The sequence below is a fragment of the Pieris brassicae genome, chromosome 10 (genome assembly GCF_905147105.1).
Source record: "Pieris brassicae chromosome 10, ilPieBrab1.1, whole genome shotgun sequence".
NCBI classification, from domain to species: Eukaryota; Metazoa; Arthropoda; class Insecta; order Lepidoptera; family Pieridae; genus Pieris; species Pieris brassicae.
The window spans coordinates 11,311,800-11,338,986 of record NC_059674.1 but is presented as its reverse complement, the minus strand read 5'-3'; the positions used below and the strand labels follow the sequence as shown (position 1 = coordinate 11,338,986).

Genomic DNA, 27,187 nt, shown 5'->3' with positions numbered 1-27,187 from the left:
TTTGCGTGAATGTGCGAACGTGCGATCAACAAGCGAATCAAATAGATACTGGCTCTTGCCAGCGGTTATCTGAAAATTTCTTTGTAGAGAGGTCTGGGAGGCTTGGTACTGGAGGTTGTCAATTGGATTTCGAACTTATATTAATTTGAAAATATTTCATAGCAAGTCATTTAATATGGTTAGGTTTTTCTTTATTTTGGAAAACTAGCTAACGCAGAATTAAGTGTTAAAAATGTTACTAACATTTGAGGATACATTTTATAACTAATTTTTTAGAAGTAATATACAATAAAATAAATATTTATTGGTATATTAAAATAGCTGCGTGAAAGACATGCAATCTTATTAAAATATTAAAGAAATTTTGCCGATCACTCCGTCGAATCATCAATCACATTAATTCCTTGGGGAAATTGAATTTGGACGTGTGTGTAAAATATTGGTTTGAAAGGAAACCTTTTTACCAGATTTAACGATTATTTCTGGGGTTTAATTCAGCTGCTAATATATAAATTAATTACGCGGAATAGACTATCTGAAGACCGATTTCTTGTCGTATGTTGACGTGACTTTTTAGCCACACGAGATGTTCTAATCCTCAGAGTTCTGTTTTCTAGATCTAACAGGCATTCTCTGCTTTATGCACGAGCTGGTATTATATATTTTTTTAAATATAATTCTAGATAATTCCTCGAGTATGTAGTCGTCGGAGGTATTAAATAGCTTACGTAAATGGTATTGGTAACCCGAATGATTAAACACTACTATCTATTTCTTGTAACAACTTTTTGTAGTCTTTTACAGCAAATCTCAAAAAGATGCCTATCATTATTTCCCTTAAATAGTCTTTGTTACTCTTAAGCCCACAGCTTGTTCAGTGTTATACATGTCGCCAGAACATGTAACACCGTCTCATCAGTTGTATTGCTACAAGGACAGGCAGTACTTTGTCTAACCCTGAACCTGTAAAGATACGACAAGAATCCACCGTGACCTGTCAACATCTGGGTAAACAATCCCGTTGGTTTTATTTGTTTAATTATCGTAAAGGCCGAAACAATATTTGGAAAGAATATCTTAGTTATTTCGCCGTTTCGATATCGGTGATTCCATTTTGCTATCGTGTTTTCACGTAGACAGTTCTTCAAATGCGATATGGGGAATCTATCGTACACGGGCGCCTCTTCTAGATGCACAGGTTCCTTTGCCAGTTGGTCAGCCCTTTCGTTCCCCTCCACGCCCGCATGCGCTTTAAATCAAAGAAGATACATTTTATTATTGATGAAACGCGCTTTATTTATGTTCTTACGGATTTCAACTACAAGGGGATTGAAAGAGCGACCATCCGCAATACTTTCTTGTTGCTTCTTGTTGAGTTGCTTTAAGACTAGCCATCGGTTTAGCTTGATACACGGAACACGATACTCTTTGCTGCAGATCACCTTCCAATTCAGACTGAAGCACGAGCTGGTATGAGAACATGGTCAAAATAAAGAATAAGATTTAAAACTTATAGCAATATTTAAATTAATTTTAATATAGTTTATATCGTAAAATGATTTTTATTTATAATTGATTTAAAGAATATCTCAATATCTTAACCTAAAATAAATTGAATTTTTTTAGTCCCTTAGGCATACCTTTAATGCTAGCAGAATTACCTCGTTGTTTTGCGATACTTTAATCCGTTGCGTCAACTTTTCTATCTTTAATTAGCGCCTGTGCACATGAACCCAAGCCCAAGAGTCCCTTCTTCAAAGGGTACAAAATCAAAGTTGAGGAAAGTGTCTTACATTATATATAAGCTTTATTGCTTTATTTTATACATCAAAACATTTTCCAAACATGTATTACATGTACGGAACAGTGTTTCACATCATATAACGTAAATTATTTTCCACTTCACTTGAACGAATGTTTTGCTAAGATGTCCATTGAACTGAGATATTTTTGATTATATAATGTACAGTCCATAAAATACAGCTTGAAATATAAATTATTTATTGTTTAGTTACATAACATTTACCATCAAATATTATGAAATTGAAAAAAAACGTACACGATACAGTGCACATTCGCGCTGTAAATAAAAGATACCGATAATTAAAAGAAATTGTGAAGAAGTGGAAGAGATATTATTTCGTAATTAAACGTTTTGTAATACACCACAGAACACATGTAAGAGATTTTAAAAACTCCTTCGTCTATTCGTCAAAAACAAAGAGGGCGGTAAGGCGCTTGTGAGCATTGTGAGTGTCCATGGGTGGCTGTATCGCTTAACATCAGGTACGCCTCCTGCCCGTTTGCCTATGTAAGTCTTATTGCGGTAGCATGTATGCACGCGTGAAGCATGTTTTTGCTCTTTTCTGTTAAATAAATTTTCAAAATCCGCCTTTACGCTAGCAACATGAACATTTATTATATAATTACGTTAGGTAAAGATGATTCTCAATTTATTTCCATATTTGTCTAGTAGTTAGTAAGTATCAAATAGATGGTATGGTTACACGAGGAGAAAGTTTTGTTTGTGTGAGATTTATATAAAAACTTGCAACCTCATGGTTATATTCATAAAGATCGATGGAATATGAGATATATTATTTATTTTATGTAGAATATATTGCACATGCGGCCATTATAATTCTCACAATTTTTGAGCAGGAATAAAGTGTTCCAAGTATATAATTTGTAATAAAACCTAACCTATTTTTTCTTTATTTAAAGATCTAGATTAGTAACAGAAAACTATTTGTCACAATCAATATTGTCCGACTCATTCTGTCATCAATCTTTTTTTAGTAAATTACATTGACTTACGAAGCTCTCCGAGCTTACCAAGAAATGGTATTATTTTATGGTAGATGATAGTCTCTATACAAACAAATTTGTATATAGACTATCATCGTTCGGGGGGGATAGACTTCTTCAATTATTTATCTTCTCAGGAAGTCATTGGGTTTTTTACTATAAGACTGAATATAATTTAGTAGAAAAAAAACTTATAATATTATGAATTTTAGCAAGATTTATTGCGAACTCTTTAACAATAACTACTGCGTTTCAGTCAATATACATACAAAATTGAACAAAAATCTTTTTGGTAGTTTCTGACGCGATCACGTTCATACAAAAACAGACGGACGCGGCCGGGGAACTTGATAATTCATAACAACGTTATCGAATATAACGGAACTTGATAATATATAACCGTAGCAATACATTCTACCTGAATCTAACTACAATAGTTTTTGTAATCAGATGTAGCGAAGTAAGTAATCGATAATCGAACAATTCACATGAATACGAATTCGTGTCACCTGCTTCTCTCTATATTAAACAAAATGCGTATTGTGCTTATTATACACGCGATTTCAACGTAAAATCTATTAATACGAGATAAAAACGTAATCGCAGTAAGCGGATCGTGATTATACACCGTTCATTGAACTACTTTTAATTCATTTAACAGTGCTACAGTTTTACGGAAACAACTCGGCAGATTTACATAGTATGACCAGTAGGTATACTTATATTAAATAAAGGGGGCAATTTATCGCTTACAAGCGATGTCTTCCAAGATACCATAATAATACAGGGCAAATGTGCGAAATTACAAAAACGATAAAACAAACTAGTTCCACCTAGTTGCAGACATAAATTTAATTTTCCCATTACATATTATAAACATAAAGTCGTAGAGTGAAAGGGGCTTTGTGCTAATAAGCAATTTCTTAAAAGTTCCGTATCGATTTAAAAATAAATACAAATAGCCCTTTATTCAAGTATTATAATTAAAGTTTATGTTATTATTATATTTAATACTGGAACAAGACCTTCGACGGAGTGAAGGCCTCCTTCAAATCCTTCCACTGGTCTTTTATCTTCCCAGATTTCTGCTGGTAAGTACCATATCTACAAAAATTAAAAATACTAAATAAACTAATAATACTATACATGCAACTAACTTATCACTTTTGTGGCATGAATATTAATTCGAACTATACTTGAGATGAGTTCAGTTATAAATTAGGCCGTACCAATGCAATATATTTAATTATAATTCGTAAAAACTTAGAAACATATAAAAACGCTCTACGCTCAACGACTACGCTCTTCGGTACAAACCAACAATGTATTGACTATAAACAAACTAGACTAAACAATAATTATCCATTTCTGATTACAATTTGCAAAAATATAAAACAGGGGTTATCGCGTTAATATTATATACGATCTGCAACGAGACAATAATAGCTTTATAATTGTTACGAGAAACTTAATACAAAAAAGGTTATACAGGAACATGGAACAATTGCTGTGCACTGACAAACAGACTCAGCTAGTTTGTTGTAAGCTATTATAAACTCGTTAATGTGTATTTTTTACTTAGCATAAAAACTCGTCAATGTGAATCAGTATTATCCAGTACCTAGTTGTTCAGACCCTGTGGAGTCACAGTTCACGAGTCATTTAATATGGTTACGTTATATTTCCATAATAAATGTTGTCTGTTGTTGGAATATACGAGTATAATAGTATGTAACTTAGGAAACCGCCTTGCCTTAGACCCAAAAAGTCGTCGGTGTGTGTCAGGCACAGAAGGCTGATCACCTACTTGCCTATTCAATTCACAAACGATCATGAAATAGATTCAGAAATCTGAGGCCCAGACATAAAAGGTTGTAGCGCCATTGATAATAATAGGTATGTAACTTAGTAGCGCCAACAGTGAGTCATGGGTGTCCATTGAAAAATATATATATATATATATATATATGTTTTATCCAAGTGTGTAGATATATATACACTTGAAGATTTATGTCGAGACATTTACAGAACCCCTAGATCATTGAAACTCAAAACTATTGCAATTGCCGTGGTGGCAGACAACACGATAGTTAGTTTATGCTTTTGACTGTACTAACATACTTTTATAGGGATGTTATAGTAATTGATTTGTTTGAAGGCAAGTAGGTGATCAACCCTATCTGTGCCTGACACATAGGTGATTTAAGGATTCCAGACATAGCATTTACGGGATTTAAAGTTCAAACGCACTGGGTTGACTGGCATCTATAACTCGTCGCATTCTTAATAATTCGAATAGATGGCGTGAAATAGGAGTGTAAAAATAAGAACTGAAAATTTAAAAGGATTTAATTACAAGTAAATTACATTCTAATTGTTAGTATGTGAAAGTAATGTTGACGCTCGTGTTCGTCACTTGTTTACATAATTCATGTGTGAATATTTAACTAATGAAGCTAGTTCGGAAGCGCACATTGTAATTACAGAAATTACGGATTGTTTTTAATTCTTTTACTCTTCTACTATAATTATAATTTATAATCATTTATCATGTTAGAGAAATTCTTTTAGTAGCTAGCTACTATTTATAGTATATGTACGCAGTTGGTGACTTCCCAGTTACATTTTACATGTGTTACATTCGAGCAGTATTGGGCTAGGGGCCTAAACGGCTCTAAACCTGAGATTTTTCTTCCGAACATCGAGACGAAATCGACATGAGTCAGACAAGACTAATATCTGCTTATTAAATGCTTATTGCTTATTAATATTAGCTTGACTATGTAATAAAAATGATCAAAGAAATGAATGTAATCGCAGGCGATATATTATAGCGTTTCTTGTTAATTATTATGCAAATTCAAATGATGAAAAACTGCTTAAAAATGTAACTTGAGACATTCCTTCAATTAAATGATTTCAAAACATAATTTTATGTACTTATTTCCTAGGCAATATTATAAGGGGTGTGATAAATTAGAATAAAGAAATGAAAAACGTTTCATTCATCACGTTTATTACTTATTTTATACCTATAGGGGCGTTTTTACAAAAATGTAAAAATTTAAAACACCATGAAATCTCACACTGCTTACATTTAATCATATAACATATCACGATATATGAAAGCGTTTTGTTCACCTCCGTGCGCTGCTGCGAGGCACAATTTTCATTCGGAAAGTAAATAAATATAGTCATAACATACAAGCTGCCGTATCTATACGGCATAAGTTATTCTTTAGAATAACTTTCAATATATTAGTCTTAAAACATTTATACCACTAATGAGTTATATTCATATAAAAATGTGGAGAAATGGACATTAAGTGTGAATGAAGTCTATGCTTAAAGGTGACAGGGAATCGAGTCTAAATATCAGTATCTAATCTGTATAATACAATTTAATATATAGGTTTTGATTAAACCATGTATTAAGTGAATACGAAAACCACTCGTAATTTAATAAATACACGACAAAATCCATCTAACAAAATCGGATAAGCATCCAGCAATAAGTTAATTAAGCGTTGAAGCTGCAAATATTTCTGTAAACTAAATTTTTTAAAGCCATTACCGAATAATCACATTGTTAACATAAGCTATTAAAAATAAAACTAATAGTTGAATATACTTATACTAAAACTAAGGTTTGTGCTAAGGATACATTAGTATTGGAATTAGAAGGTGCATGATGTGAAAACACACCCAGAGTGGGTACAGTTTACCCGGTATACCCTTAAAAATTAGACTTGCATTAATGTGCTGGAATAGTCATAATATCAACTAGTACCAGTACATTACTAAAATCTGTATAAAATATTTAAGTTTTCGGCAATGTAGATGGTAGTGTAATCTTTCCCCAGCCCATATAAACGAAGACAGTGGAGTATGAATAAATTATACCGAAATGTGGACCTACAGAACGCCGTAATCTCTTTGGCTTCTCCGGTAAAGGTTTTGCCGGGTGGTCGATACCCAATTCCCCGTTGCCATAGCAACCGACTAATGGAGTGTCTGGGAAAACAGATCGGAATGTGTCTTGTTCAAATTTGTGCTTCCGGTCTCGACCTATGCAAGCAAGTTTGAAGCAAACGCTATGCTCGAATCGTGGGACAGACTTGGAAAACTGTAAGATTAAAAAAAAATATATAAGAAATTATTAACTCTCGATGAAATATTCAGTTTGAGTTATTATTGAATACTTGATTGCTTAAGATTTAAAACTTTCAGAAATCTCATATGTAATATTCTTATATGAAATTATAACAAAAGTTAAAATTGTATGTTTACCTGTGTAAGAGACGAATGTATCTTTTGCTTGTCCCACTCAGAAGATTCAATTATTAATGAGAACATATCAAAATTGCTTTCGTTTACAGTATTCTTGGGAATTGTGAATATGCCTATAGATATGAGATTGTCGCTTACTGCATCCCCTGAAGTGTCACTCACTAAATGATTTATATCATTTGAATCACACACTGTATCTTCACAAATGCATCCACCCATTGCATATGGTATATCAGGTTGCCTGAAAAAAAATTAGTTTATGTTTGATATAAAAAATGGTTAATTAAATATTTAAAATTATTACAAGCTGCAAAATGGCAGGAGGTCTTAACAAATAAAATACATTCAGTAACTAAACAATGCACCATTGAAATGTTTAATATAGTAAAGAACTTTTTAACTTTAAAATACATATTAGATTACAATACTTACACTTCCTTTACATGATTAAAAAAGACAACATCTTCAACAGAATTTAAAAGATGTTTGTCTGTCACAAACACTAAAAGTCCTTTAATTATGTTATCTTTTACAATATCATCAACAGCTGTGTAAAATTGTTGTTTCATTTGCTTATAGTCTTTCAAGTTGATCATATTAAACTTGACATTAGGTATAACAGGTATAAAGATTCCTCCAGTGAATGAAGACAGGCTACACTGAGTTGATGTGAGCGTGTTTTCTTTTGTGTTTGAGTTAGGTAAAGGCATATATGCTACATATAACGCTTTGACTCCCATCATACATTCTTTTGGTGCCGTTGACAATTTGTGGATAGCATCAATTACTGTAATATAAGTCAACCAAAGGTTTATAAAAAAAACTTATTTAGAAAAGATGAATGTAAGAAACTCGTGCATTAAAACTGACATGGCTCAATTGTACACATAGGTTGGTTATTGCTTTATTAAAACTGTTTTGAGCATGGTACTCAATAAATGTATCAGTTAAGCTGTATAGAAGGCTGACTTACTTGCTAATAAATGAAATAATAAGAAAATTCTCTCTCCTACCCCATTTTCCCATCCATAAAAAATATTACAAAACTTACCAAGATGATCCTTTCCGCATGGTGGATCACAACAACAAGGAGATGTATTTTTACAACTTATTGTTTTAGGAAACTCAGTTACATTCATAAATGTAAACACAGCTAATGGTTCGTTAGAAAATGTAGATGACTGTTTTATATGACCCTGCTTTATTGAAAAATCAACAGGGCATAATTGTTCCTTCCTAAGAGCATTGATAGCAGAAAGCCAAGTACTACATACATGTTTATATAGCAGCTTATCCTGCCATCTCATATTGCTCAGAATTTGTTTAGCTATCACATAATTAGTGACAATCCTTTCTATTTTATCATTTTGACATGCTACAATGTGTTTATCTCTCACTAAATGCCTATTCTCTAAATATGCTGCTATGTTTTCATCCAATTGCAGTTTTGATGTGGGTTTAACAGCACATATATTAACGCCTGATAGTTTACTATCTGATTCTGCCATATTTTTTTATATTCTAGTCACAATCTCATAATCATTTCCTCTTGAAATAGGATCACTCTTTAACAGAGACAATATTAAACAATACAAATATATAAAAAAAAATACTAAGTAATAGCCCACGTGAATAAGTACATCTCGCATATATCTCTTTAATTGGCCTCTATTATGAATTTCCGTGGGATCATAGGCACCTAAATTACCTTGAGGAACTGTTAAATACTGAAAAGTAAGCCAAATACACATAGGCAAATTCAATAGAAACAATAACAGTTGGCCGTGTAGCAATAACAGAAATGTGGTAAACGATTGGCAAATGAACTTCGGTAGAAGCCAGTAGTTCAATTTATCACAGCACTCTTGAGCGTTCAAATAATCACATTCCAAATCCGATAACGTTATAATGTAGTATATAAGAATAAAAAACGATGCGCCGCTAATTAGCAGAGCAAGTGCAAACAATAAGGTTTCAGCAAATATCATCACTTTAACTCAGCAGCAACTTCAGCAGTCCAGGTCTATTTATACATGAAAAATATGCAAACTGAGACAACGTTCATTTAAATATGTTTTAGATTTAATAATGGATACAACATATTACTTCTCAAAAAACAATACATTAGACTACAAAAGGAAGTAGGGATGCAAACGATTACCTATTTCACAGATTAAGAATTAAGAAAGATTACATCACAGATTCCTACTACAAACCAATTTAATAGATCACATTTGATAGCTGTCAGTTTTATATATATAATTATGTTTATCATCTTCACAACATTTTTTTATTGTTTAGATTTTAGAATACTTTATTAGTAAAAGTAAATCGATATATTACATTCTATTACAAGGTTATATTATTGTATTGTGTTGGTGACAGGCGACTGGCCGCTGGCCGCTGGCCGCTGGCGTGACAGCTGTGATCGGAAATTGAAAAAGCGCGGTTCCCGGTTTTTAATTCTAATTAAAATAAATATTATTTCTTCGTAAATAACACTATAAATAGACAAATGAAATATAAATATAGTGTATAAATAATAAAAATGTAAGGAAACGAGGAGGGCGGGCCTGACCCGCACACATCAGAAAAGAGGCAACGACGGCGGCTCAAAGATCCCCAGGGTGTTTCTGATGCTGGCGGCGAAGTTGGTGAGAAAGACTTATATGCCACATCGCAAGTCTAATTATAAAAGATTATACCCAGAAAATTCAAATAACACGGAATTAAAGGTTTTCATTGAAAGCAAAAACTTTCAAGACAGACTGGGAAAAAAGGAGAAAAATCAATTTAAATCACATATTTTCGGATATTAAAGGATATTAAAGGCAATAAGGCGTATTAGCTCAAATAAAATTTTTGTGATCTTCAAACAACACAATATGGCTAACAACTTGATACACAATATCAGTTTTCTTAAAAATATGAAATGAAAGCATATATCCCAGCAGCTCAAATTGAAAAAAACTGGTATTAGATGTGTGCCTGAAAATATTTTAAATACAGAACTATTTACTAAGATCTACACATTTTATAATGAAATAATTGAAGTTAAGAGATTTATGAAAATAGTTGGTCATGAATTAGTAGGAACACACTGTTACCATCACATTTCTGGCAAATTCTCTACCTGAGAGTGTCCAATATGATGAATTTTTTTACAGAGTTTTTGAGTATGTTACTCCTCTTCAACAATGTTTCTAATGTCATAAAATTAATGATTATGCAAAAATTTGTTATGGCAAGCAGTGTTGCTCTATGTCAGGAGAACATTCCCATAAAGACTGCAGTAAACCAAATGAGATTTGCTGTGTAAATTGCAGAAAAATGAAGAAAATTCTATAACAAAAATAAAATAACATGCAAGCATTGCCATTACAAAAGATAAAGATGAGTTCCCTCCTCTTCCATCATGGTCCATCCCTGTAAATATAAACATGATTAGTGTAAATAAAATACCCAAACATGTAAATAAATCTGGAAATGTTAAATACCTCACAGGCTGTAAGTATTAATGATATAAAATCACAAAAAAATGCAAATAGTGATGTACTTATAGCACTGGTTCAAATGAACCTATCCCCACATATATTTTCTTAAAGATGTACTTATTAAAAATCTGTAAACATAATGGATACACAACCTTATACAATACCTTCTCTATGTATTGTGCAATTTACTAAATGAGACATGGTTAAATGACCATCAATCTTTTTGTATTTTTGATTATAATTTCTACAATAGAAATTTTAAAAAAATCCTTATAATGGTGTAGAAATATGAACTAAACCACATTTGAAACACAATGTCATGAATACTATCTTTTTATGAAGATATACAAACAATAGCCTGTAAGTATATCCACAGAAAATACCACTATGTCTATTCTTTGGTCCATGTTTTCTCCAAACCAAATCCTGTTAAATGATTTCCAAATTATAAACAGCATACCGTAAACACGCACGCTGAAAAGCATGTAAATAATTGTGAGTTTTTAATAATAATATATAGCTTCAATCCGTTCAAAAAGTGTTTTTCTTAATGTCTAAAAGCTATGTTAACAAAAGACAATACTAACAGGATACTACCTCACCCAATCAATATAGATGGGCCACTCACTTCACTGGTTGTGTTACACTCATTCATAGTTGTATAACACATCCTATTATGATCCTATCAAATTCAATTGAAAATAATTCAGACAGCTTCTATGAAAGCCAGTATATACAATCTATGCTGATGGCAGTAAAGGCAATTTGTTAGAAGTGCGGCATGATTCCCAAAAAGATGCTCAAAGCTTTTATCTAGATAAAAAGTGCTCCATATTTACAGCAGAGGCATATGCAGTTAAAAAAAACTAACTTCTATAAACAATTGTAAATATTTTCTATTTTGACAGACACTGAGTCTTTTAAATCGCAAATGCATTTCCACCTCGGATATCAAAAAAAGACCGTAATATTTTTCTAATCAGATAAAGCTAGCCACAGCTATAGACGTCAACTTTTTATGACATGTAAACCACACAGATCTAAGTGTGAAGTATACACACAAGTATACAAGAATATAACTTTTTATTTCTATTACTCTTACACAATTTTCGTTTCTATGATTTTCCATCCTTACTTTAAGATTAGTTTTAGTAGAACAGATTTTGATATCGATAGACTGTAGACCATTTTTAAAGAAAGTATTTGGATCCTGATTTATAAAGCTGCATTAAAATGACCGCAACTACATGTACTCTTATATAATGTTTGCGGTCTGAAACTCATGTAGGTATGTTAACATCAGCAAGAATTTTTTACAGGAATTGTAAGGTAAAGAAAAAATAAAACAAGATTTGTAATTTTTTTATCAACAATCTTTTCTTATGCTAATAAAGGCTTGGTAAATATTTACAAGGCTTCATTATACGGCAGGTAAAAAACTATCCAATTTCTATATGTTAATTTCGATATAAGTGATTATCACATTATCATGAATACTTGGCTCTGCCATACAATGGGTTACTAAGTGGTACTGAATATTTTTATCAAATACACGTTAATATTCATACAAACCTTAATTATATAAACATCACACATATAACGAAGCCAGTTATAACTTACTTTAAAACAGTTACACAGCTTAGCACTGCCTATCACTTCAGAACATAATTATATCCAAGAAACAAATGTTAAAACTCTCCTAAACTAACAATAACGAATAGTGAAACGATTACCAAAATTAATCTCACTTTAATATCAGTATAAAGAAAGCAAGTTAGAATATGAAAATGGCTTATCCTTGAATATAAAAAAGGGAAACTATTTAAGATTACTTTGTTATATAAAACCTGCCTTCTTCACCTCGACTATACAGTAAATTCTATACTAAGGCCTATGTGCATAAATGTTTAACAGCCACTTTTATTTTCGGTTGGTCACTCTTAGCTAGATAAGGGCCGTTAAAACGTTGATGCTCAAAGGTCTCGTGATATTTGAATGAATACAGACTAAAACAAACTAGGCCTGACACGGGAATGGTAGAATTGATTTAAATAAATTTTCTAAAAGGATAGGTACAAATTTGATGAGCAATTCTAATAGTATAAATATATTTAAGCTACAATAAAATTACAATAATTTACTTATTTAATGGAATATAACTTATGTTTAGTAAAACAAAGAAAACCAATGTTATATGTTATGATTGATTTTACTAAAATCGAATATTAGTAATGTCCCATTATGAAAATGGGAACTATGGCGTAATACTATAAAAAGCCTAGAATATTTTACTATATAATGTATAATCGCATAACTATGCTATAGCACCATTCCTTATATGAGTGTACTCTGATTATTGCAAATTACAAAAGTACAATCACATACCAAATACCAAACCAACCAATGTATTCAAAACTTGAAACTTTCCGAACAGAATGTTTGACTTACTGAAAAATTAATTAATATTTTATTATCAGACGCGTCCACTATGAAATATTAAAGAGTTTCTCATGTTTTCCGGAGATTTTCAAAATTCGAACACCACATTGCACACTTAACATCATTACAATCTACTCATGGAAATAAGTTGATTTGACAGCCGGTGTAATTTTTTTGGCACATCACCGTCCGCCTGCTTTCGTTGTCATTAAATTAAATATAAATGCAAATAATGGCAATTTGTCTCGAAATCTATTTTTAGTGCTAAGCAATGGTGAACGCGAAAACATAACAAGGGGGAATTTTCAAAAAATTATGCAGCCGCCCCTTGTGTTCCCTAAGTGACTACTGGCTTATCCTAAGCTCAACAGTGGAATGATATAATTGCAAGAATGTAATGTTCACACTTTAATATACATATCAAATGACTAACAATTTGAAACAAAACAAGGTAACTTAAATACGAGTGGAAGGTAGATCCAAATGGACTAAGGGGGGGCATAATTTTTTGTTGGCTCCTACACTTAATGAATATCTAAAATTGATCCCACGCTGGTCCCACCCATGACCATGGCTTGTGAATATGCAAATTGCATCAAGATTGAATACCTACATTTTTGAATTCAGAAATGAGTCAAAAATTGTGTCGCAAGAGACAGGTATGAGTCACTTTTGCATTTCAACAAGACTGGAATGTCACTTTGTCTAAACATTCAAAGTCAAAGAAATATTAGAGCAAATTTATTGTCCCTATTCCCTTAGCGAAAGAGCTAACTTAATATTTTTAAGGATCTTATATTTATTTGAATCTGAATCTTGGGACATGTTTTGGGTTATAGTTTCCAATCCAAAGACGAAATCATTGCATTCATGATTTTAATTGATTTTATTAAGTGCAATTTAAGTAATATTTCGCCTCGAAACAACCCAATGGTAATTTCTCTTAAGTTTTAGTCATCGGGCGGAATGCAGAAATCCACAACTATGTTGAGTATTTAAATTAAATAATTATATACATAAGTAGATATGCCTCTGTAAATAATATGGATATATTGTGAGCCAAGTATGCCACTGCGCAAAGGTGACGAAACACGTTACACTCACTAATAAATAAAACACGAAACTTAAAAGTAATTAAAACTAGTGATACTAGCGTATCGGCTTAAGTACCATTCACTTATCAGTGTCGACACTATGTGTTCTGACACTTAGTCCTTGGAAGATAAGCGTAGACTAGCGTTACACCGCTAACCGGCAGCGTCTATTACAATCTAGCCGAATTAACCGACATATAAAAACTCACTCAATTGACGTCCGATGGAGATCAGGTTAGCATCTTTAGAGAGCGACACCGCGTTGGTGCGAGAGAGCGGGTCAGGTGGCGTCATACTCGCTCTTCTCCCACGAGTAAATCTTGCAGGCGGGCCTCGGAGCTGGACGAGATAGAATGCCGCCGAGTAAGGGGTCGCACTGCGGCATGTGACCGCGCCCGAAAAGATTCGGAAAGTTATTGTTCATGTAGTAGTCCGTGTCCATGTTCACACTGTTGTCCAAGTCGAACTCCTTGAAATCGAAGTCACAGCGGTCTTCAAACGTGTCGTGGCGCGTGTCTTCATGTTGGAATGGCAGAGACAGATCGTTAATGTCGGGAAAGTCTGTTCTCGACGTGTCCAGGATGTCTCCATTGGTGAGTGCGGGTATGCTCATTCTTTCCGTTTGTTCGTCGTCTATGTCCATTCCGTGAGTTTCATCGCTTTCGGTTAAAAGTGACAGGAAATCGGTATCGGATGTAGTGTTGCAATCCGCAAAGTTGGCGTTGAACTCATTAGTAGCCAACATATCCACGTTTAGGTCGTGATCTATACCGTCCACTCTTTCGATAACTCCCACAGTGGAGAGATCGTGGCCCATAATTTCATTTTGAATTTCATTGAGTTCTCTCTGCAATTCGTTTGCCGCCAGCGATTCTCGGACGTGTGAGTCGCTGAGAACTTCGTCGGTCAAGACATCTGTGGGGGTGAAGTTTGCAGGACTGGCGGTGAGATATCCCGTGTCAATGGACCTGTTAGAGGCAACATCGCCGACGGCTGACGGTGGCAACTCACCGTTCTCCACAAGTATTTCCAGCACATCATCCATGATCTGGCTGTCTTCGCTATCGTGGATAATGGACATTGGGGTTTGTGGCATAGGAGGAGGAGGCGGAGGCGGCGGTGGTGGTGGAGGCGGAGCCTGTTCCGGCTCGAAGTGCGTCGGCAAAATCGCTATAGGGACAACTTTAACACCGTTCAGAATGTACGCTGGGTTTGATTTAGGTTGGCTGTCACTTGTCACTTCAGTTGAGGGGGGTGTCACAGTGAAAAGACGGACCAAGCGATCAGGAGCCGTATCGGGGGTGGCTATTACGTAGCGTTGGGGTGGAGTGGGGGCTGACGGCTGTTGGAGCGCGTCTAACTTAGCTCTCAATTGAGTGACACACAGATGCGCCTGCAACAATCTTCGACTTTGATCACTCGCCCCGGCCGCTTCCCTTCGCACAGCTTCCAATTGCTGCCGCGACTCCTCCAGCTGGCGTTCTAACTCCTCTATTAATCGCCTCTGAGACTGGACAATGTCTTCCGACTCCGGGTCAGGCTTATACTCCGGAGAAGCGATAGATACGGGTGAATTTGGGGAATCTTCCAGCATTTCCATTAAGTATGGTCGGAGACGGTCTATCAGTTGCGGCTTGGGGCCGGATACTCGTAAGTTCCGGCGTTTGCACTCCGCCCTTAAGTCGGACACTTTCATTTCTTCAAAGCGGGAATTTGCCAAGCTACTGGATACCGGTAACGGAGGTGGCGGGGGTGGAAGAATATCTGACGAATCTGATGTTATTGAAGTGGAAGATGGTGCTGGAGACGCCGGCAGCATCAGCTGTAGGAGCAGTTGCTGCTGTTGCAGTAGCAGCTCGTACGGCGTCTCATCCGATCCAGGAGGTGATGATAATTTTTGGGCGTTCGGTGGACCTTTATATTCGTGGAATTTGAAGCGAGATTTGCACTTTTCTTTGATTTTGGGTTTTCTTCTGTTTGCCTTTCCCGGTGCTGGATGTTGCGTACTACATTGGGAGACACTCGCAGGTGATAGAATTGAAGGCGGGGAAGGTGAAGGTGAGATTTCTTCCGGAGGGCCACAATATGAAGAGGGATGTTGTGGGCGTCCTGAAGCGCCTTCGCAGGTCGCTTTAAAGGCTAGACTGCCACTTTTGACGGCCGTCTCTATATTCTCTTCTGTGTGTAGTATGTTTTTCTTAATAAGCTCGAGGGGGCCTGGTCGATGGGAAAGCTGATCATTGAGTTGGTCCGCTAGGCGAGCCTTCTTCAACATCCGTTGCTTCTCCGCCAAACTCGGGTCGACATGGCTCTCCTGTAATTGTAGAAATTTTAATCATCTATTGAATCTCTGGTTATAGATATATAAATATATTATTATTACCTTAAAGTATATAACAATTTATCCTAATTCTAAGCAGACGATGTCACTTACAAAACAATAAATTATCGAATTTCTAATGAATCGATTAACTACTTCATTGTAGCAACAATAAAAATCCAATACTAACCGTAGAAACGTTCTATCAAATAAAAGTATCCATACCTGTTCCAGTATATGTCGCCTTTCGAGTTCCTGCCGATTCGGGCGACTCTGTATCTTAGCCTTGAGCAAGTCTCCAGTCTTCGCTCTCGCCAACTGCACGCTTTGTTTAAAGTAGGCTGGCGGCGTTTTTAATGCTGCAACGAGCGATAATAAATTTTCAAATTGAACATCAAAATTTGTTATAAAGACGATAAACACGAATCGTTTAGATAAAGTTTATAAAAGCGAGAAATTCTAATTTTATTAGCCAAGTAGAATTTCACATTAGCTGCGTTTAGATCGTAAATAAAATTCCATCGCCTACGCACGAGTTACAAACGGGCGCTGCGCAGGCGGTTGGGCGCCCAACCAAGACTCGTCATCTCGCATTAGTAATTGTCCAGTTTATACCTTTTGTAAATAGGTGACTTTACTTACGTGGCATTATTCCTTGAGCGACGAGCTGATTGATTGGCCGCCGCATCATCAGTTTCACTTTCAAAGCTGAAAAATTTCTTTAACTCTAAATAACGATAAATTATAGGGATAATTTAAGAACGCTATTTCCTTAATATATTTATTTTAACGTATATAAATCATGTGGATGTTTCGCATGTAATACAGCGTGTCGTTTTGAGATTATGAAAAGGGATGTTATGACGGCCGGTGACGAATTTCGACGCAGAGTAGACGTGATCGATACGTCGATAGATGCATCATTATAATATCGATTTGCCTATGGGCGTAGGCGAAAGAAGCGTTGTATTCCTATTTGCTTGCAGATGAACGGCTACGGACGGACAACACTGGCATCTAGCCAACATAAATAAACACTGCACAAGGAAACTAGTGTTATGCCGCGACCGTAATATAGACGAAACATTCACTACCACTGGGCCGAAAATTGTGGGTTACTAGGCGTTTCACACTTTCGTTATCATCCCGGTCTCAAATCGGTGAATTAACGAATGTATTACGCCTACACTGTGATTTATATTCTCAAATTAATGATGTCGAAAAGGTGTATCGGCTATATTTCACGGTGGAACGACAAATGTTTCCAGCAAAATTAATAGGATAAGAAACGTCTAGAAATAGGAGTCTGCAATGGATTTGGAGATTAGAAATGGACAGTCATTTGGCATACCTACTATTATATAATATGCCCTTAAATTATGGAAACATATAGCAATTTAAATCACGGACTCGTTCACCAGGCCTGCATTTTTGCGTGTTTATACTTACTGCACAGACGTGACGTCAAGTAGGCTTGTTTATTAGCGACGCACGCGCAGATAACAAAAGCTGACTTGCATCGCCGGATGCATTGTATGTGCGTTGTATATAATTGTTTAAAGATATAGTTATTTTTAACTGCCTTTGGAGTTAAGATTCATAAGAGGACCTATGACGTTCCGACATCTGAGTCGCATAGTTACTCCTGAACGGATAAAACTATTCTGATCTAGAGACTCAACTCTTTTCAAATTTTGATATATCATTAGAACATTTATTTCGAATTAGTGTTAAGCTTTAATGGTAGAAAATAAGTTTAAATAAAAAAAAATGTTTCCGATCCCATTGTGTAATGATTATAAATCACATTGGCATTTGTTCGCGAGTAATTTATTGTATCGATTGACTGGCCATTCATAATCTGTGGTATGTCATTTAATAATATCGATAGTGTATAGTACAAAAATAGCTGTAATTTTACGCCTTTGCCAAGGAACGTTGCAGTACTTATGGTGTAGATATAGCCTTGTGTTACTTAAAACTAATTAATATTTAAAGACCTAAGTAGTGCACAGGGCAAAGAACAGTGCATTCGCCCGTATGCTTTTGACCATAGTCTTTCGAACCCAAGTTTGGCGTGTAAATAGAAAGTATAGCTCTTGTTTTTAAAACAAGAGCTAAGACTTTAATTTAAAAAATATAATTACTTTTGGGCCGAATAAAACTAAAACATAGTTTTTTAGTAGAGTTTGGAAAGCATAGACTCCTATGTGATACTTACATTCCTTGTGTTTGCCCATTGCGGGCTGTAGGGGGCTGTCGTCAACAACAACCTTGGGCGGGGAGAGGCGGGGCGGCGAGCTGGGCGGCTCACTCGCACCGCTACTGCTTGCTTGCCGGCTAGCCATGTCCTCCGCGCCCGAACTGGTAATGAATGTTTTGTATTTTTAAATTTATATATCTAGATTTGAAAGTCATCACAGATCATAGTGACTACTACTATCAACTTGAGGTATTGAGCGGTACTTTGATATAATCGCGGTACTTTGGTAAAATATATGTCGGAGAATTAATATTTTAAAATTCCCGCCACTATGAAGTTAGTCGTAGAATGCGGTGTGGTATGGTAAGGTAGATTGTCAACGTTGACAATTGACAATGCCTAGTCTGTGTGATCTACCAAATGTCAGTGGCGCGACTGTTTCGTGGCAGTAAGTGAATTCTTTAGTCACTTGAGTTTCGAACGTCGCCTGCGCCGGACGTGCGCACTGACTGTGTTATAATGTCGGACGACGGTAGTAACACCAATTTTGCAATTATTAATCGCGTTGAATCTGCGACATATATATTCATGAATTTGACACTGCAATGCAACGAGCATTAATAGAATCAGCACAATCAAATTATTACGGGCGACGTGACGCCTCTCTCTTTCGAGCGATCTCTTATAAATAGCGAAATTATATACTTGATGTCAAGCTCCATTTAATGCACTTGGCGATTTACAAACATCCATAATTATGGATGGATTTAACATACATGAAGATATCGTCTTCAGGCGACGTTGCCGGCGTGTTTGGCGAGGCGAGCAGCGGCGAGGGCGTAGCGACAGGGCTGCGATCGCGGCGCGGTTGCTTGAACCACTCAGGGTAGATGGCGCTCAGCGTCTCGACCAGGTCGTGGTCCAGCGTGACGCGCCACGAGGTGCGCTCCTCGCCTTCCGACCCGCCGCCAGCGCCACACGAACGGCTCTCTAGAAAATTTATATGATTTATGAAAAATAGCACCATTGAAAAAAGGACGGGTTAGAGAATCTTACTGAAGCACGCTGCCTCTGCAAAATAGTTGTTTTAGGATTAAAGAAGCAGTCTTAGTACGGCGTCGTGGGTAGGTGGTTACAATAAGGTGTTATTATAATAAAATTCTTATCAGAAAAAATTAAAAGTAAGTAATACCACACTACGAACAGCGAAAGATAATCAAATGATTAAAAGAAAATTGCTTTATTTTCAAAGTAAAGACATCAACAAATGATTAAGATATTTCGAGATTTATTTATTTAAAAACTCAATTACCACTAAAAAAGGATTTGAATCGCTTGGTAAACTTGTTCGCTTATATGAAGGCTACACTACTACAGTAAATGTAGGATGGGTCAACCCAATTCAGAATTAATTATAAAAAGAAACTCCTAGCCCTGAACGTCATTGGTAATACCAAAGAGCATCGTATAAAAGCTTTAGTTAATATTTTTTTCTATTTTCTGCCTTACACAATGTCTAAGGATAGACCATATAATCATCACCTAACCTAACCTAACCCTCAGTCGAGCAGACAAGAGTCTGGATCTGTTTTATTTAATTTTTCTATAGATATATGCTAATTCTTTTGTCTCGACCAACCGATTGAACAAAAAACGTGCTTTTTGTTTCTAAGACATCGGCTTCTTTACGAAGTTTTCCTATGCTCCTAAGTATTGATTGCAGACATGAAAATTCATTCAGAAATAAAAATTATACCAGACACTCAATAAAATATAGCTCTACTGAAAACCAAGCAATAAAACTCTACCCCTTCAATAAACAAGGATCTATCTTCTCCGACCTTGACAGCCGTTACACAACAAGCGTAACACATAAATCTGTGTGTAACATTTCTTAAAATGTTACAGAATACATCACTGTAAACAATCTGGCGCACGTGCTGATGCTGACTCATCGCAAAGCCAGCCGTGAAATATGACAGCTGAGAATTAGCAAATATATAATAATTCCATTTATAGGGGAAATTATAATGGTGGTTAAAATAATACTTCATTTAATAAGTCTCAATAATCACACTGTTGCAGAACAGTAACGTAAACGTACCTAACGTAAATAAAATTTAAAGTTAGGAAGTAATTGTTTCCTGTAACCATTATTATTTATTGCAGAATTTATTTTTTTAAATTTATTACAAGAACCAGTAAAATTGGTCTAAATACGCCCACAGCTTTCACAAAATAAAAACCACATACGTCGTATATCTTATCCGTAAACTCCTATATCAATCATACCCTATTTGGCTATCTCCATTACGTTTACAACATCTCATTTTGATCGTGCTTAGCCTTCACTCATAAGATAATATTCACAAGGGAGACGTCGTGCTAAGTCTTGACTTCAATACGTCAAAATGTATTAGATTTTGACACGCAGGAGTCATAGTAACTTTTCACTAGACTTATGGACCCCGCATAGCTACGGCCATTCGCGTCACAAACGTTAACACGAAGGACAGAAATGTCGTATCAAAAACTAGGTAGGGGACGTTTAAAAATAAAGTAACGAATCATTGCCACGTAATTTGCGGTGTGAAATGCATTTATATTCTATGATGCAATATGACATCCCAAATAGGATCAGCTATTTACAGCGACCATTAGTAATTGAAAAGAGAATTTACCCGCTGAATGTTTCATACGTCTAGTATGTGGGTGATTTGTTAAGACATTATGTTGTTCTGTATGTATATATTATTATATATAAATTACGCGTCACGTTGTTAACTTAACCGATTTCAATCATTTTTGCACACCATGTGCAGTTTGATCTATCTTAAAATATAGAATAGCTTACAGATATATAATTCTACTGTACATGCTATGTCACTGAACTCCTCTTAAACGGCTGGATCGATTTGAATGGTTTTTTGTCTGCGTTTGGGTGGTTATACTAATCGCTTGAAACATCATGCAGGACAACGTCTGTCGGATCGGCTAATATGCGAATATAACATTCTTATATTTGTAAGTTAATAAATAGATAAACAATAGGGTATAAAACTAACCAACTTAATTGTATACATTGTTTACCTTTAACGTCAGTCAGTAGTGCTGGCAGATCACTCTTCTACATAAGTTGTGTTTTAACAGGGTGCAAACGCGCTGCTGTTATGTGATACCGCCGCCCATGGACACTCTAAATGCTAGAGGACTCGTGTTAATAATAAGTTACCGACAGCCCATTAAAAGTAGTAAAACTTCGCCGAAATTGTTGTAACGATATATATAATATTCTATTTCGCTCATGACGTTAATATTTATTATTTTACATTCCTTCATTTGTCTTATACTTGAAGGTCTTTGGACTGTAATTATACTAGCCGAGGATATAAATTCTGGTCACTACTTTTTTCACTAAGTGTAGCAATTACCTAAATCGTAAGAGTTACGCCCCGAGAGTATTGCCAGAGGCAGGCATTCTCTTAAGCATAATGAATTAGTATTGATCTGTGATACGTGAGTTGTTAATATAGAGTAAATAATGAAGCTATTCTTAATGTGTGGATAGATAGCCCCTGTTTGTTGTCGTTAATTTCTCTTCAAATTCCTTCCTCCTTATGCGACAAGATACACAAAATGGTACCACTAGCCTCGTACGATATCGAATTACTTACGTAAATTCGAACAATGATAACAAAATAGTAACAGGTTGAAAATTAATGAAACGAACATAAATAAAATTTCGGTTATAAACCATACAAATTGTCTGGAAATTTGACTTTGAGCTGTCATAAACTGGCGTTACCATATCGTAAACAAATATTTGAATACAATTGTAAAGTTCGTAGGGTCTAGTCTACGCTGCTCGCGAGGAATTGCTGTTAGATACAATTCAACTTTACACGTCGATAAAATTCGGTCAATTTCAATATATAAATAAATCGTTTATTTGCAATAAAAGTGGTACATTTAGATCGATCAATTATAAAATTCCTTACAATTAGCCATAAAAAATATGTATGCAAATATCTTATTAATTTTCATAATAATAAGTTATTTATATTTGTTGGCAAACTTATGGTTTAAATAATCGCCCACGCTATAAAGGCACCTTACCTTTAAAAATTTTAAACGAAAGTACATTTATTTATAGTATTTAAAAGTGTTAAACAACTTACATTTAGTTCTGTTTCTGTTTAATTCTGCTAAAAAGAAGCATGTGTGTATGTGTAGAAGAAGCTTATGTACACGCATTAGAAGTTATACTTCTTTGGCGTAACAAGAAAAATATTTGAAAAAAAATTTTTTTTTTTCGCCATATTCTACGTTTGTTGAAAAAACTATACTAATAATATAAAACTAAAATGTTGACTATAGCTAACTTCAGGCTTAACTTCGGTAAAAAAATTACTGTCATCATTTTTCCCTAACGCGAGGAAGTAGAATATCAAAAACCATATCCCATTTGCCAATCTTCAAGGTGGTTATGATAATTTTTAATCTTGATAGTTCTATCTTAGAATAGAAATTTATTAAATAACTTATTTTTAATTCTGTTTTAATAACTGTGTCACAATATTTTATGACTCTTGTGTCTTTCACACTCGATAACTATGTCGAAAAAATTTATTGATTTGTTTATAACACAATTCTTATGGATCGTAGATTTTCCTGAAATAAATTATTTCTATATTGGCTCCGTACTCAGCGCCAAAGCATTGTATGGCTTGACGGACGTCAATCAAAATGTCAGCATAGATGCGCGGGCGCCGAGTCTACGCGCTACTTTTATATACGCCTTAGTCTACATTTCAACCATACATGAATTCTAGGGTTACTAGACTGATTTTCTTGTCTAATGACGCACCGGCCAAGATACTGTAGTGCTTCTATGAAAAATGTAAGAATCAGTTGTCCTTGACGAAAAAGCGCTGTAAACGCAGGAACGTAAGAAAAAATATTTACAATTTTGATAGTGTACATAACGTTAATGGATCTGATTTTGAATGAATTGAAATGGATCCAGACAGCAATCACAAATAAACAGTAAAACAAAAGTACCTGTAAAATATGAACTCATAATACAGAAGACACAATTCCGTGTCACACCTATTAATAATTGAAAAATATTTTCAATGATAATTACAGTTTCAATGCCAAAAGCTCGCGAGTGTGATGCCGGCCTTATAAGAATTGGTACGCTCTTTTCTTGAAGGACCCTAAGTCTTATTGGTTCGGAAATACTTCAGTGGGCAGCTGGTTCCAGATAGTGGTGGAACGCGGCAAAAATCGCCATAAAAAAACTTACTGGTGGAACGACGGATGTCGAGAAGGTACAGGTGGAATTTCGCATTCTGCCTTGACGTCCAATGATGAAACTTAGCTGAGGGTATTAATCCGATCAACTCCTCTAAACACTCTCCATCCTAAACGCGGTAATTAAACAACTACTTGAATAAGGGAATCGAGAATAAATTTAAATAAAAATGTTAAAATCTACTTTAAATAATTTGCATTATATACGTATTGGAAAATAGAGAGAATCATATCGGCTTAGGTCAGTTATAAAATTAGAATGTTGATCCTAGTTCCGCGAAGCGAAGGTCTGTGAGTATTACGGAGCACGGAGGTTGTAGGGGTGACGTCACATTGCACGCGGCACTCGACCACGTGGGCGAAGACAGGTGCTACCTACGACAGAAGCTTGTTTACGCTTACATAATTATCTATACAAAACAATGCGTGGAAGTCTTAATAATGTAGGCAAAAAAGAATTAACGGGTCCAATTTGATATCCATAAAACCTCATACACAGCACAACAGTATTTGTATGGAAATTAACATCACGAAAAGGTGCTTTGCTCACTATGCTTTATTAAGAACCTTTGCAAGTGGTACAGAAGAAAAACTGAAGACTTTAAAACGTGAAATATAGAAACAGTTCAAGAAATACATTCGTATTTAAATTTTTCCATGTCCAATATAATTAGCGTAGACATTAGTAGACGAATGACCCATTTACAGTGTGTCACCCCGTGTCCACTCATCTCTACCTTTTCGAAGAAAAGTTATTTTAGAAAGAATTAATGCCAATTAAAATACAGCCACTAACCTACTTCACGAATCTCAGAAAAACTGTCTGCAATTGCATTTGTTATTATAACCCAGAAACACAAAAAATTAAATAAATCAATCAATAACGCTACAACCTTTTTAGGTCTGAGCCGTAAATTTCTGTATCTGTTTCGCGGTCAATCTTCTGTGCCTGACACTCGCCGTCGACTATTTGGGTCTAAGGCAAGACGATCCTCACGATTTTCCTACCTAGTTGTTGTTCCTTCACCGTTCGAGCGAATGTTAAATGCGCATACATAGAAAATCCATTGGTGCACAGCCGCGGATCTTACCTACCTAGGATCTTATCTCAGGGATGACAGTCGCACGCTAAAGACACGACAACACTGTTCTCAAAAACACATAAGAGAAATAAATTACTACGCAAACCGCGCTATTCAAGAATGATAGATTACTTACATTACCTATATCGTCCGAATTGATAATGACTATGTACCAAGAGCTTCAGATGTGCTCTTACACAACGCATTGATTTGGCTTGCAGCTCTAGGCTAAATTCGGATCGCAATTGACTTTGTAAGTCGATGAATGAATTGCCGGCAACGGCAATCATTTAGTCTGTAACCTGAATTTCAGTGCTGGCTGCTAAATGACGACATTATAAAGCATCCGTATAAATTCAGCCGTGTGCTGCATCTTTATATGCATCAACGTATTTTTTAATACTTGGGTATTAAAAGGTCATAAATATTAAGTCAGCCCATGTGTTATGAACACAGTTAACACAGAATTAGTAAAATATATGCATATAGCATTAACAACATTTCTATAGTAAAAAAATACTCTAGATCAGTGTTTCCCGCACAAAATTCTTATTTAAATATATATATAAATTAAGTATATAATACTAATTTAGAAATTTTTACATAACATGAACTACATGATTCCTCTGAAAACTATTATTATAGATTAAACTTTTGAATATAATTGAAGTTAGGCGAGTATTGAAGCACCATGTATCGAGAGAACCATAACGGGCTGATGACGTAAAAGGATGTTTTCAGCAAGTCGGCAACAGTGGCCGTCTGTTTATCGTCGAAGCACAGTTAGAGCAACTGCAATTGGGCTATACTGAAAACTCAGCTGTAAAAACATAGAATCACTATATTTCTTCCATTCGCAATAGATATAGACGTACCAGAAGATGGTCAGGGCATTACGCAAGCCTTGGTATGCGCGCGCGGCGCCTACGTAAATGGAAACAAATAATTATAAACAAAGCAAAATCTGGACCAGTGTATTATACGGTGATTATGTTTTATTTATATTTATGGTATTCAAAAGGACAATAAAGCTGCGCGACTAAGTACCATTTTATGAATACACAAATGAAGTGAAGAGTTTGTAGTTTCCTCTTTGGATATTTTATTGATCGAAGATACAGTGAGCTCTATATTATTATACGACCGAATGAGTGCGTGTGGGTACACGGCTTGTTAATAAATATAGTTCGTAGCGATGGGTCAACTACGTAAAAGCTTTTCAACGAATAAATTTCTAACTAAAATTCCAAGCTACAACGAAGGCAAGCCCTTAACTTCCTTGGTTTGGGGCATTCAAAACGTTTTCAGCGTTAGAAAAACCTAGCCATTATTTTAAAGATAAAGCTGGTTGCCATCGTCAAAATATATTGAAAAGAATCCGTTGATAAAAGCTAAAACAACAAATAAAAGTCTCGGTGAAATTCGCATTTTGATTCGATTTTCAATGCCAACAATGTTAAGCAGATTATATTTAGGTGTACGGTTTTAGACACCTATTACTATTACATAAGACACTATAGAAGACAGTTTTATCTGGGTGGAATTAAAATTTACAAGGAACACTTTTTTTAAATATAACGAGCCGGCACACCCACGTTTTTATATTTTCACTATCCATAATTCAGATTGAAGAATGCGTTTTGCACCTACTTTTTATAGGATCGTCTGCGCAAGCGTATTTCCTGAAGAGAATATTATTTATTGCTCAGAGAGCAATCTTAATAAAACTTTTCTATAGTTTATAAATTCTAGATTTTTCTATTTATAACCCCAACAATAACGTTGAACAACACTTCTGAGGGTTTATTACAACTCCACTGAGCTGAAAAATTAAAAAAATATATTCAAATTATGCCTGTTAATTGGTTTGCAAGGTTACGGCATTGGTTATACGAACACGTTTGTAGGTTTTAAAAATCCGACTACATAATTATTATTACATTCAACGGGCATATTGAATGCCCTCGAGTCTAGACGGGTCGTAGTCGGTTGTCTGGCAAATGATTATAAGAACTTGGGCACAAACAGCCCAAATCATGAAATAATACTTTAACATGTCATACATAAAATACATTTTAAAACTAGTAACTAGAAAATCTCTGTTGCTGTAGGCTAAGCAACTTAAACCTCCGAAGTTATGT

The 27,187-nt window shown here is 35.2% G+C and overlaps 3 protein-coding genes across 5 annotated transcripts in view; all 3 read right to left on the bottom strand.

Annotated features, from left to right (window-relative positions):
* Window positions 1-5,823: 5,823 nt before the first annotated feature.
* On the bottom strand, window positions 5,824-8,606 carry LOC123715564. The gene is made up of 4 exons (XM_045670683.1): window positions 8,150-8,606; window positions 7,531-7,885; window positions 7,099-7,339; window positions 5,824-6,934 (listed from the first exon to the last, which is right to left on the bottom strand). Exons 1-4 carry the CDS (start codon window positions 8,604-8,606, stop codon window positions 6,629-6,631), a joined length of 1,359 nt encoding a protein of 452 aa, XP_045526639.1. The 3' UTR covers window positions 5,824-6,628.
* A 6-nt stretch (window positions 8,607-8,612) lies between these two features.
* Window positions 8,613-10,122, bottom strand: LOC123715565 (protein cornichon homolog 4). The gene has a single exon (XM_045670684.1). It carries the CDS (start codon window positions 9,084-9,086, stop codon window positions 8,613-8,615), a length of 474 nt encoding a protein of 157 aa, XP_045526640.1. The 5' UTR covers window positions 9,087-10,122.
* Window positions 10,123-11,939: 1,817 nt separating this feature from the next.
* Window positions 11,940-27,187, bottom strand: part of LOC123715563 (myocardin-related transcription factor A) — a 34,844-nt gene continuing 19,596 nt past the window's right edge. For all 3 annotated transcript variants that reach the window (XM_045670682.1, XM_045670680.1, XM_045670681.1), the window contains exons 2-6: window positions 19,425-19,638; window positions 18,667-18,809; window positions 17,088-17,153; window positions 16,671-16,804; window positions 11,940-16,439 (exon numbers count right to left, since the gene is read on the bottom strand). In XM_045670682.1, the coding sequence (XP_045526638.1) occupies window positions 14,406-16,439; window positions 16,671-16,804; window positions 17,088-17,153; window positions 18,667-18,793 (2,361 nt within the window). In that variant the 5' untranslated portion in view covers window positions 18,794-18,809; window positions 19,425-19,638 and the 3' untranslated portion in view covers window positions 11,940-14,405. The remainder of the gene's footprint in view (window positions 16,440-16,670; window positions 16,805-17,087; window positions 17,154-18,666; window positions 18,810-19,424; window positions 19,639-27,187) is intronic.

Coding starts and splice junctions, on each gene's coding strand:
- LOC123715565 (XM_045670684.1), bottom strand. CDS start 9,086: ATGATATTTGCTGAAACCTTATTGTTTGCACTTGCTCTGCTAATTAGC.
- LOC123715564 (XM_045670683.1), bottom strand. CDS start 8,606: ATGGCAGAATCAGATAGTAAACTATCAGGCGTTAATATATGTGCTGTT. Junction 7,886..8,149: donor ATGCGGAAAGGATCATCTTG/GTAAGTTTTGTA, acceptor CTTATATTACAG/TAATTGATGCTATCCACAAA. Junction 7,340..7,530: donor TTTAATCATGTAAAGGAAGT/GTAAGTATTGTA, acceptor ATTTTTTTTCAG/GCAACCTGATATACCATATG.